The following is a 13,332-nucleotide window of genomic DNA, read 5'->3' on the forward strand; positions in this document are numbered from 1 at the left end:
CATTAGATTTAGGGTTCACTTCAATTTTCACAAATTGGTTGAATCCTTTTTTAACTGGGACCCCAATCCTCAATTTTTTACCTTTTGTGGGTATAACCCAACCCTTAGGCGTGGTAGTTGAATATCCTGGTCATATGGGAGTTTCAAGATCATCTGCGGAAGCTGAATACATCGACTTATCTGTAGCATTTAAATTCTGTGAAAGGCCTTTCGCTGCAGTCCAGAATCCGATCACTCGTTGTTTCCCAATCACATTGAGTATTTGGAAAGCTGAAGGTTTACGTTGCCCTGTTATCAAATTGAGATCTCCACTTAGGCCCCCCTTAAGTCTAGTACTCCGTATGGTTTTGCGAAATTTTGGACCCATTTCAGAGTATCCAAGGTTTGAAAGATCAGTGAAAGCATTTTCACCACTACTTTTGAAACTCAAGAAGTGAGGATTCAAGGTTCCAACTCTTTCTATTGCCATGGCTAGTACCCAAACTGTATCATAAGCCCATATTCCAAATAGACTTGGCTCAGTTATTTCACTATGTGGTTTCTTTGATAGAAATTTCCTTTTCCATCTGAGATTAAAATCTTCAAGTTGTTTAGAGCTTTGTATATATGGCTGCACTCCCAATACACCTTGCATTGAATCAATAGCATGGGAATCAATATGATCTAATAAACTTGATAAACCGCTTGTTGTAATCCATGCATAGCCATGATCCATCATTCTTGCATTTCTTGCATTGTTAAAAAGCCGGGACCCAATGGAAGTTGTCATGTGGACCAAGAATACCCTAGTTTTCATGGTCATCAATTTGTAAAGCTTTTCCAATATTTGATCATCTGTGGCTGTTAGAGGAATGACACACCTATATGGAATAAGGACATTGATTTGTTGGAAGGCATCACTGAAATAATGTACCAATCCATTTCCATATTCGGTATCTTCATAGATCAAAACCACTTCCTTCCATCCATAGGCTTCAAAAATGGAAGCAGTTGCATTCACCTGAAAGCGATCATCTAGGGCTGTTCGAACAAATAAGAATTCTTAGTTGGAGAAAGAGAAGGGCTTGTTGCAGAGAAGGAAACAATTGGTACTTGAGCTTTTTCTCCAAGATTAATCACGAATTTAGCTTGCTCTGATTGTTGTGGCCCTATGATAGCTTGCACCTTCCTCTCTTTCATCAAATATAAAGCTACAATAATGGAGTGTAAGTTAAATACGAGAGTTCATGAATAACCTTTAAAATATGTTTAGGAAAAGCAACGAGATTTTTACACATGTCATGAGGTGATTGTAACACCTCTACTGTTTAATGCCTCACATCGAGGAAGATGTAGATATTGGACATTGAATTGAGAGAGAGAGAGAGAGAGAGAGATTTTGAATGATTGACTGACTGATGAGAGATGTGTGGAGTGAGTGGTGAAGAGGCTTGTCAGGGTGGCACCACGATCTAAGATGATCATGTCCAAATACAAAAAAGGGAACAACGACTAAACATTGAACTCAATCACAAATTCTTTTAAAAGAAAATTACATGATTATCCATTTTCTGGTTTTCCTTTACAAAATTATTCATAAAAAATTTGGGTTAACAAAAATACCCAAAATTAGGTCTGGATTTATAAAACTACTCATCCAATGTTTCAATTATCAAAAATACCCAAAATCAGGTTTAGGTTCACAAAACTACCCACCCAGTATTTCAATTAACAAAAATACCCAAAATCAGATTTGGGTTCACAAAACTACCCAAAATAGTGATTGTTCATCTTCTACATATAATCATGAAATTTTTTAAGATAATTTACAGTGCCACCCCCTGAAGAATGTCAATATTATAGGAACACCTCCTCTCTTTCACCAAATTAAACTAAGACCCCCTACTCTCAGTCTCTGTTAAGTAAGGATTTGAAATGATATTTTTACTCTTTTAACTAAAACAAATAATAAATCATATTTGGGTCTAGCTCGCCTGAATGGATGGAAGATGATTTTCCTCAATGATGTTAGGGTGCTCTGTGAATTACCAATCTGCAAAATCCATCTTTGAGCATGTGTAACATCTTTGAATAAATGAGATTCAAGAATATATTGGAAATAGGTAAAATGCATAAAATTGGAACATAAGGGATACAAAATCTGAAGAGGAACTCGACTCCGGCATCATGGCCACCAAATTGAAATGGGTTTCGGGTTACAATCTACTTATGCCATCTGGGTCTCATTCAGGACCTTCGGGGGTAATTGGTAACATCAGTTTGTGGGATATCTGGTTTGGTAATGTTGTTGTGAAGTGAAGGAAAAAGAGGACTGCTTTTCTGATGTCACGGTCGCAGATAATCTCTCTATGATTTTCAAGGTTGGAGTGAACTTGGACGATGTATTCTTCACGGATATGAGGAAGCTTCAAAATTAATCATTTTGAATTTTTAAACCAACTGATCCTCTCCCTTTCTGAATCTCCAATTCTTTCTTTATTTTTTTAAATGGTCTACGAATAATGGAAACATGAGTTGAGTTCGTCGGACTGAAATCCTCTGAAAATTTTCTAGACTTTCGTTTTCTATGAATTGAGTTCCACTAGTTGGCGAACGGTCTTCTAGGGTTTTAGATCAAAGATGGATTGGGGGAACGTGACGGCTAAAGATCTATTCGTATTTCGTCGCCCACATTCAAAGCTGGTGAAAAGGAACTCGAGGAAAGAACCAATCGCCTGGACGGTGGAGATGGATTTGGTTGGATTCTCCCAATTTAAAGTTTCTCGCACAAAACCCTTGTCAAGGTAGAGAATCTGGCGGCTAGAGATGTCGGTGGCGTCGGCTGCTATGACCGAAGGCGATAGAGCGAGAATTGAATCGACAACATTGAAGCAGCTGAGAATGGTAGATTTTCGCCGCAACGACCAATTAAAAGTAGTAATCTTGCTGCCATGCGCGACATGACCGACCCATATGTGGCGGTGGAAATGGTAAAGGGAGGAGGATTCCTACCACTAAGGGGCACAATTAGAGACTTTTAGAGATTGAAAGCATCAAACTGAGATAGGTTTGAGAGAGATGAGATGAGGAGATTCTCGATACCGTAGAATTGGGCTTCGAAGACCAAATCCTGAAGATCAAAATCCTTAGCCTTAGATGAAAGATTACCTGTCCTTTTTTCTTTTTTCTTTTTTGTTCTTATTTTTATGGGTTGTTCGCAATGCCATTTTGGTTTTGGAACTAATCCATTGAAATAATCTAAGACAGAGAAACCCTAAAATTGGAGAAGAAAAAAGAGGATTCACGGGTTAAACAGAAAGAGAGAGATCTTGCTGACTGCCGTTGTCGTCAATGTCAATGCTGCTGCGGCCACACCATGATTTCTGGTGCTCTCGACTTGGGAGAAAGGTATAATAACTTTCGATTTGAGGATGATACTTATTACATGAGCATTTTAGGTACTTCACATTTAGTAAGGGAATTTTGGTATTTAAAATAAAAATAGTAACTGACATCAACATGAGGTATATCCCTTAACGGAGATTGACGATAGGGGGTCTGAGTCTAATTTGGTAAAAGAGAGGGGGTATTCCTATAATATTTGCATTCTCCAAGGGGTGGCGCTGTAAATTACCCTTTTTTTTATTACTAAAACTGAGTGGCTAGTCTTGTAAACCTAAAGTTAATTTTGGGTATTTTTGTTAACTTAAAATTTAAGTGGGTAATTTTGTAAAGGGAAACCTAATTTTAGGTTTTTTTTTTTTTTAACTGAAACTTTTAGTGGGTAATTTTGTAAAGAGAAACCCAGAAGTGAGTAATCATGTTATTTTTCCTTCTTTTAATGGGGAGGGTATGATGCAGGCCAACCTTGCATCCCGTTATAATGGAAATTCAGCCATAAAAAAGCCCCCATCACCAGCCCATGCTTCCATCATCTGCGCCAACTACAAGGTGACTAGAAATAAAAATAGTGGCGATTAAATCTCCTCCCCTCAATTCGTTGCTTACTCTTGAATCCTTCTTAAATTCCTAATTTTTATGAAGAGTTTTCCATTTTTCTAATTTCTTATTATTTTCCAAGGAGATTCGCCACCATAGCCAGCCAAGAGGGACAACCTTCCTTCCGATATATATATTTGGCATAGAGTGGGAACCACTCATACCTTGGCGAATTCTACAAGTCCACCTTCCCATTAATTAGAATGCATTTATTAATTTTTTTTGGTAGAGTTAAGCTTTGTTTATTTTGGTAACTCTTTTGTGCCAAGGAAACTAAGTTGATAAGGAGGTACTTTGAAGCTTGAGCTAGTTTCTTTTAGAAAAATTTTCTATGCACATCCGTGTATGTGCACCACCAGTATTAAATGCAGTCTTCAAAATGACAGAAAGGCCCCTGTCTACCCTATTTCATGGAGATGATGGGAGAATCTCCCATACATGAATATCTTTTCCTTTCTGATTTTTACTTTTGTTATTTTGTGTTAAGAAGGATTAAAGCAGTTATTTTTTCTTAGGGGTTTATTGTCTTGATTTAGATTTAATCTCAGCCATATATTAGTTAGATGAAGCTAGAGAATTAAGGTTTAGTTTCTTACAAATTGTAAGAGCTTTCTTCACTGAAAGAAGATGAAAATTGAATTTAGTTTATTCAATTCTTGAGTTTTTTATCAGAACCTTTAAGTGTTCTATCCTATAAGCCTGGAAAGTTACATTTACATCTTAGAAGAGTTGCAATCTTCCTGTGCCCTTCAATCGATACGTTGAACCCTTTCAGTTTCACTATAGTCTGGAAGAATTGTAGCATTTCCCCCTTGCATTCTCTTTTTTGTTGGTGTTTGTGTTATTTGGTTATACACCTGGCTGAGTATGTTCTTGACTCTCCCGACATAACTTCCAACAACGCTGCATCAATACCTCAACTTACTGCTTCTGTTATTTAGCATAAAATGATATACGATGTGTATTTGATCCTTTGAGAAGTGGAGGTCAATACAAACTATTTGTAAGATTCTCTTGAAACTTAAAATAAGTTGTTTTTCCAAATGGTCTCTACATATACACAAAAAATGGCCTTTACATTTCTTTCTTACTAATCTTGGCCATTTAGTTAAATAAGGTGTTGATGTAGCCTCCTTGGAAGCTACGCATTGGGAGAGTATTGGGAGAGTCGTACACACTCTTCTAGGTTTGTAACAATGTAACACAAATACAAGAAAGAAGAAAAAAAATGCAAGAGGGAAAGCTATAATTCTTCAAGACTATAGTGAATTGAAACTCTTTGTGGTTTCAGATTTATACACTAAGATTATCTGAAACACCAAGGAGCGAAAATTAATGACCAAACTAAAAGGGAGAATGAAGAAAACAAGAAAATAAGAAATGGATAAAGAGAAATTGTGGAGAGATGAAAGCAAGAAATTATACCAAATCAAATTCTAATTCTAATTCATTCACTCACAATAGTTCATTCATTCACTACCTTGTGAGCTGAACCCTTAGAACAGAATGATGCAAATTTGGCTTGCATTAGCTGTCTAGGTCGCTATTATTGTATGCAAATTTTTCTTTTTATTTATTTTTTACAGGGGGAAAGAAATTAACTTCATCAAAATTAAGATAAAAATAAAACTACAGTGCAAAAACAATGTCAATCAAGTGCGGGACCCATCCATGTGACCAAAAGAAGTTTCAGTATTGTTGAGGGCTTACAGGACACAGAGTGAGCAGTCTCAATATAAATCCAAGAACACCGATTAATAGAAAAAGATAGTAGAGTTCAAGTCCCAAAATTCTAAATCCAATTATTGATGCCTCAATCAATATCACAGATGGAAAACCATGTTTTCTAATTGGAGTCGCCTTTTAGAAAACTTTGTTGACTCGGCAGATCAAACCCAGTAAGGCAAGTCACACACACACATATATATATATATATATATATAATTGGAGTCACCTTTTAGAAAACTTTGTTGACTCGGCAGATCAAACCCAGTCGAGGCAAGTCACACACACACACATATATATATATATATATATATATGAAAAAAGTGAAGGAACACATGTCATTGAATTTTTAATTTATACCAATGCAAACATGTTCACTAATATAAGTGAATTAAGAAGTAGTGAGCCAGTTTGATAAAATTTAAAACAAAAATTAGAGTTGCTGAGCTCCTTTGCCTCGAGTAAAAAAGACCTAGAAATTTTTTGCTATGACGTTTAATGACCGACTCATGTTATTTTTACCCAGATTGAGTTTACATGACTCTTAACCAGGTTTTCCAAATTTTGCTGAACTCAAGTGATTCGCCCAAGTCAAAACCTAGTTTTCTAATTATGATCAATATTTGAAAATATATTCAATTTTTTTTTTTTTCTTCTATCTATTATTAATGATATTTCAATATAACTAATGTAAGAAATGAAGTTTTTTTCCTACAATTCACCAGGCTAAATAAAAATTGGCGATTACTCTATTCCTAGTTGAGGGCAAGAATAATTAAACAACCAAATGAAGAATGAGAAAAACAATACAAGATAACAAAGGCTATATTAAAATGAGTACCTGCAGATGCTGCTCCCACAGCATCTCCTCCGGAGTCTATGGTGTGAAGCACCAATCTTACACTGTTGTTGCTATAAATATTATAAAAATCAGATAGTGCCATGGAGATGCAACTGTCAGCCATCTCTCCTACCTTCGACTTTAGGTCAAGAACTACCCCCACATTAAATAAAGCTGTTGATTCAGAACTCCCATTTCAAGGAACCACAGACTCACCAAAGAACCATAGAGAGAGAAAGAAGAAGAATTGAGGAAGAAGGTACAATAGATTCCTCATTTGGAGCTCTGGAGGCCTCTATGATCCGTAACTTGTTATGGGTAAATAAAGGTCACTGAGATTATATATATAGTCTGTCCATCTTTCTAATGAAGAGTTAGCAGCACAGGTACCATGTACAACAGTTGCTTAGACTTGTCCTGACAAGGAAATATTGAAATGTTGAAATATTCCAGTTCCAAGGTCTAATTTTGTGGAAAACTTGATAATTGTATGATCCTTCGAATGGAAAATAAGATAGGTGGCAAGTATCAGTAGAGATAACATATAAGAAGAGCTGTAGAACAAAAAAAGTCACAATTGATTAACCTAAGTCCAATCAGTTCTCTTTTTACAAGCAGTACGTGATAAGAGAGATTGAATCCTCCTTAGATACGTAAATGAACTTACACATAATGTACAGTATTAAAAGGATTAAGAGGAATATTTGGAAGCGAAAGAGATACGTGTTGAATTCTTATATGTAATTAAAGATCCATTCTTGCTTGTCACGTACTGTACTAACTTGAAAAGAAAGCACCGATTATTGACTTGAAGTTTAATTACTAGTTAAAAGTTTCATCTCAGAATTGTTACTAACCGGAAGTCACTGCCGGTAGAGGAGAGACCTGAGAGAGAGAGCGAGAGAGCAGTTAGGGAGAGAGGCGAGCATGTTAGGGATGAGTCCACGAATAAGAACTTGACTGGTATTTTTCTGACGAAGAAACAACAGTGGTGAAAAATGGGAGAGAGAGCGTCTGGCGATTCAGGAGAGAATGGAGCTATGGCTATGGAGGATGATGATGGAGGTGCTCGGGAATCTCTGGATCGTGGTCCAGAAGGTCCTACACAGGTTGAAAGACAAGAGGGTGCAAGCCAGCGACTTTCATATGCAAAAGCTTTGGGTGTTTCGTCATGGCCTGCCATTGACACCCTTCCAGAGCCAATTCAGGTGGGGGATAAACGACGAGTAGTGATCCCTCAGAGAGACTATGAATGAAGAGACAAAATTTCCGTTTTGCCTTAATCGGAAGGGTTAACTTCCGTTTGATCTCCTTGGATGCCTTAAGAAGGGAGGCAAGGGAAAAATGAAACCTAAGTCAAGAGGTGCTAATGCATCCACTGGGAAAAGGATATGTTATCTTTCAATTTCAATGCGAGGGCGATAAGGCAGCAATGTGGCGAAGATCACCCCTTAGGGTTGGGGATCAAGTTATTCAATTTCAACATTGGAAGCCTGATTTCAATATTCATGAGAAGCAATTCTTTACAAAACTTGTGTGGATACGTTTTCCAGATCTTCCGCTAGAGTATTGGCATGAAAATGTCCTATTATCTATTGCAAAGGCGGTAGGGCACCCTGTTGCCTTAGACAGACGAACAAGACAAGGCCTTCTCGGTTATTTTGCGAGGGTGCTGGTGGAGATTGACATTTCTGACTTGGCAGTGAGGGTGGAGGAAGTCCAAGTCGAGAGATTTGAACCAGGCACCTCTCAAGTGTACGGTTTTTGTCAAAAGGTTGTATATGAGGATAATGTGGAACGCTGTGCCCATTGCAAGCGAGTAGGCCATTTGATTTCCAACTGTAGGTTGAAGAAGGTGGATGACGAAAAGCAGTGTGTGGCTAAGAAATTGGCTGAGATTCCAGGGGCAGTATACGTTGAAGAAGAAGGAGTTGACTCAACCAGGGCCAACTCGGTGGGTCGGCTCTCTCCTATTTTCAAAGGAAATCAACAAGAGCATTGTCAACAATCTCCTCATAATGGAAAGGATGAGAATGGTATCACTCTTTCCGTGAATAACTCTCCCCACTTTCCTAATATGGAAGAAGGAGAGATTCAAATTGATTTGGACTCTACTGTTTCAAATCTCCCCAATTTAGTAAAGAATGGATTGGCATAAGAGGATGTGGATATGAATAATTATGTGAGTCAGCATGATGTGGACCGGTCTAGCTCTGAGACCGGCTCAGAATATGGGTCTCTCTCAGACCAAGATGATGAAGAGGAAGGTGAATTGAACCAAAATGAGAACCCGCCTATCTCTAGCAGAATACAAAAACATAACCAGGAGGATGTGACTCACACTCTCCCTGTGGACCCTGTGCGTCTTTCCTCACGTCCCGAGAGGACGGGAATGTCCTTAGCCTCTGGTCATGGGATTTTGGTTGGTAGGAGAGGCCGATCTTCCTCCAATAGGGACCCTCAGCCCTCTGTTCGAGCTCCATTGAGTAGGAGGGAAGTAGCAACATTGGAAATTACAGTGGTGGATGATGCGGTGGCGGCTCTCGAGAAAGGCATAGAAGTGGGAGAAAAAAGGAGAAGAAAGAAAAAGTAGAGCGGTCAGGCTTCAAATCCTGACAAAGGTGGTCGCAAAAATTGTTAACCATGCTTGTTCTATTCTGGAACTTTCGGGGTGTCCGAAAGCAGGCTGGTAGGAGGGCTTTGAAATTTCTCCTCAGAGAATCTTCGCCAGAGATTCTATGTGTAGCTGAACCGATGGTTGAGGTCAGTAGTTTTCCCTCATTATTTTTTGATAAATTGGGTTATGCGGCTGAAGTGATTCCCAATAATCGTCAGGATAGGGTGCCCAATATTTGGGTCATCTGGAAGCGAGGTATGGCTCGTCCTTCTCTGGTTTCAATGTCAGACCAACACCTCACTATTGAGATTGATTGGATGGGTAAAAGAGTTCTCATGTCATTTATTCATGCCAGTTGTTTCCAAATTGAGCGTAGATCGCTTTGGTCTGATCTTGCTTCGATTTCTAGTATTTCTTCTCCATGGGTTGTTATTGGCGATTTTAATGCCACTCTAATGTCTCATGAGAAAAGAGGGCCGGGTAATTTTAATTTGGGATCGGCAGTAGAGTTCCAAGCTATGGTTGACTCGTGTATGCTCTTTCCCTGCCCCTCTCAAGGGAAAAAATACACTTGGTCGAATAACCGTAAAAGGGGTAATGTGCTGGCGGTCTTGGATCGGAGTTTTTATAATGAGCAGTGGATTGATGAGTTCAAGAATGTTTCCCAGCGGGTCCTCACATGCTCTGCGTCGAATCACTCTCCTCTGTTGATTCAGTCTTTTGCTGTCCCAAAACCCCCCAATATCCCATTTCGCTTCCACAGCTTCTGGATGGAGAACAACGGTTTTCTCCCGTTGGTAGAGAATGTTTGGTCGCAGTCTGTTAGTGGAAACCTGATTTCTAGACTAGCCCAAAAGCTAAAAAATGTAAAATTAGCTGTCAAGGCTTGGGCAAAAGGGGCTTTCCCTAATCTAAATGAGGAAGTGGATGAGGCTACGTTAAATTTAAAAAGAGTGCAGGATTCTATTGCTAAATCTGGAATGACCGACGTCCTTTTTAATGAAGAGGCCGATGCAAAAACTGCTCTCTTGAATGCATCAAAGTTGCATGAGAAAATGTGGTCTGAGAAAGCAAAAATCAAATGGTTAAAGAATGGGGATCGAAATTCAAAATTTTTCCATCTCTCGGTTAAAATTAGAAGATAAAAAAATCAGATTAAATCTATGCAGCGTGAGGATGGTTCTTGGATTTTGGAGCATTAGGATTTGGCAAATTATATGGTTAACTATTATGAGAATTTCCACTCTCATACTCTGATATCTCCTCACCATGAGTTGCTGGACCAGATTCCAAGAATATTATCTGATGACGATAATTTTTTCCTAGATGCCATTCCCACCAGAGAGGAAATCAAGCAGGCGGTGTGGGACCTTGATGCAGATAGCTCTCCAGGGCCTGATGGTTTCTTAGGTCAGTTTTTTAGAAGGTGTTGGGACATTGTGGAGAAAGACTTTTGTCGAGCAATTTTTAATTTTTTCCTGATTGGAAAGATCCCTAAAGGGGTCAATAATTGTTTCCTCACCTTGATCCCTAAAATTAATGGTGCATCATCCTTAGATAAATTTCGACCCATATGTATGGGGAATTTTTTTTGTAAGATCTTATCCAAAATTTCTGCCACTAGATTAACTTCTCTTCTCCCAAGATTAATTTCTGTAGAACAGGGTGCCTTTCAGAAGGGTAAAATCATCTCATCAAATATTGGTCTAGCGTCCGAGCTGGCAAATTTGATGCACTCTGCAATAAGGGGAGGTGGTATGGGCATAAAGTTGGACATGCAAAAGGCTTATGATTCTCTTTCTTGGGATTTTTTGCTTGCCACGTTAGAAAAATTTGGCTTCTCTCCAAAGTGGATTAACAGGGTTCACCAGCTGCTTATTTCAACAAGGATTTCTATCTTATTGAATGGAGGTCCAGTGGGTTTTTTGGGAGTTGGCCATGGTTTGAGACAAGGGGACCCCATCTCTCCTATTCTGTTCATTTTGGCCGAGGAAGTGCTATGTAGAGGCCTCAAAAATATGGTGGTGGAAGGTAAGATAAAATCTCTCTCGGGTCCGAGAGGTGCTGTTACTCCCTCTCATCTGCTTTTCGCAGACGACATTTTCATTTTTATGAATGGCTCTGCCACTTATGTTAAGCAACTCCATGCTTTTTATCCAAGTATCAGGAGTTCTCTGGTCAGAAGATTAACTTGGAAAAAAGAAAGATATTTTTTGGGAAAATTGCTCCTCATAGAAGACAATTTATTACTGAGTATTTGGGAGTGGCAGCGGCTACCTTTCCCACCAAATACCTGGGGGTGGAGATCTTTAAAGGAAGAGTGAAAAATAACCACCTTCTTCCTCTTCTGGATAAGATAAAAGGCAGACTTGTAGGATGGAAAGGGAAACTCCTATCTATGGCTGGAAGGGTGGAACTTGTTAAGTCGGTCATTTCTGGGATTCCAATCCATAATTTCTCTATATATTGGTGGCCCGAAGGATCGATGAAGTTGGTGGAGCGTTGGATCCGAAATTTTGTCTGGTCAGGGGATATGGAGGTCTCGAAGAAGATTGTGATTAAATGGGATATGGTGTGTAAACCAAAAAAAGAAGGTGGTTTGGGCATCAGAAAATTGCGTGAAGTGAACTTTGCTTGTTTATGTAAATTGGCGTGGCAGATTAAGCATGAAGACTCCATCATGAGCAGATTTTTCAAGGAACGTTTTATTAATGTTGATGGTTCGTTGAAAATGGGATATAAATCCTCTTCCATATGGCCTGGCTTAAAGAAGGTGTGGAATTTTATTTCCGAACATGAGAAATGGATTGTAGGTAATGGGGAGAAAATCAATTTTCTGGCAGGATCGGTGGCTGGACTCGAATTCTATTGCAGAGCTCTCCAATCTGGATCAATCCCTTTTCTCTGGTTCTAAGGTGAAAGTTGCAGATTTTATAGATAATTTCTCTTGGAATTTTCCTCCAGTCGATTCTACTTTCCTTGCCCAAAAGTGGGACCAAGCAAAAAATATTCTCATCCAGAATGTAGAAGAGTCTTGTGTTTGGCGGTTAACCTCTTCAAGTGTTTTCTCTATAAAATCAGCTTGGGAAGAATATAGGGAGAAACACCAAAAAAGTAGTTGGTATTCTCTTATTTGGTGCTCTGGTATTCAGCCAAGACAAGCAACTTTTGCTTGGTGAATGATACAGAATAAATTGCCAACCGATGACAATGTTTGTAAAAGAGGAATTCCTCTTGTATCTCAGTGCTCGCTGTGTGGCAAAGAGGAGGAATCGTTGATCCATATTTTCTACAAATGTGAATTTTCTTCTAGCATATGGAGAGATTTCTGCTTTGGTTTTGATGTACAATGGCCTCCATTTGTGGACGTGGAAAATCTCTGCGCATGGTGGAAACAAACTGCTAGAAAGTGTTATTTTAAAAGAGTGTGGCTAAGTGGCTTCTCCCTTCTTCCATACTTCATATGGCAGGTAAGGAATGCAAGACAATTTGAGGAAAAATCGATAACAGCCAATCACCGTTTTGCAATGGTTAAGAGTGAGATCAGCCTCCAGGAGATAGCGGTTTCTGGATCTCCCCTTCCTTTCGAGGCACTTCTATGTGCTAGACGGCTGGGTATTTCTAAAATTCTCTATAAACCCAGGGAGATCTTAGAAGTTTTCTAGTGTCCTCCACCTCTAGGATGGGTAAAGCTTAACTCTGATGGGTGCTCCCTAGGGAACCCAAGAAAGGCAGGGGCTGGTGGAGTCTTACGGAATGATAAAGCTAAGGTGATACAATCCTTCAGACAATTTTTGGGAGTGCACACAAACTTTGAAGCTGAAGTGTTATCATTCATTTATGGTATGGAAATGGCTAGAGCGTTGGATATTACCCAATTATGGGTTGAGTGTGACTCGGTGGCTGTGGTTCTTCTTATTTCTCAATGGAAAGTCTTGTGGTATGTGCTTCAAAGGTGGATGAGCTTAGGCCCGTACCTACAGTCCATAACCTGGAAGATTACTCATTACCTACGTGAAGCTAACCCAATGGCTGATTTCCTTGCAAAGTCTGCTGCAAAATTGGAAGATTCCTCTCTAGTAGCCTCTTGGCCTGCATTAGTTGCCATGGAGTTAGATGTTGATAGGCACAATCGGCCTAGATACCATTTTAAATAATGGTGTTTTTGTTG

The 13,332-nt window shown here is 39.0% G+C and overlaps 1 protein-coding gene across 1 annotated transcript; it reads right to left on the reverse strand.

Moving 5' to 3' along the window:
• Positions 1-130: 130 nt before the first annotated feature.
• Positions 131-6,668, reverse strand: LOC122074232 (glutamate receptor 2.2-like). The gene is made up of 3 exons (XM_042639080.1): positions 6,545-6,668; positions 1,093-1,190; positions 131-1,000 (listed from the first exon to the last, which is right to left on the reverse strand). The coding sequence occupies exons 1-3, from the start codon at positions 6,666-6,668 to the stop codon at positions 131-133; spliced, it is 1,092 nt and encodes a 363-aa protein (XP_042495014.1).
• Between the last annotated feature and the right edge of the window lie 6,664 nt (positions 6,669-13,332).

Source organism: Macadamia integrifolia, chromosome 3 (assembly GCF_013358625.1).
Source record: "Macadamia integrifolia cultivar HAES 741 chromosome 3, SCU_Mint_v3, whole genome shotgun sequence".
Taxonomy (NCBI): Eukaryota; Viridiplantae; Streptophyta; class Magnoliopsida; order Proteales; family Proteaceae; genus Macadamia; species Macadamia integrifolia.

Bases quoted from the DNA above. Each gene is read 5' to 3' on its own strand.
- LOC122074232 (XM_042639080.1), bottom strand. From the start codon at position 6,668: ATGGCTGACAGTTGCATCTCCATGGCACTATCTGATTTTTATAATATT. The intron at 1,191-6,544 runs GTACTCATTTTA...CCATTATTGTAG, and splicing joins TGTGGGAGCAGCATCTGCAG to CTTTATATTTGATGAAAGAG. The intron at 1,001-1,092 runs GTACCAATTGTT...GATCGCTTTCAG, and splicing joins ATCTTGGAGAAAAAGCTCAA to GTGAATGCAACTGCTTCCAT.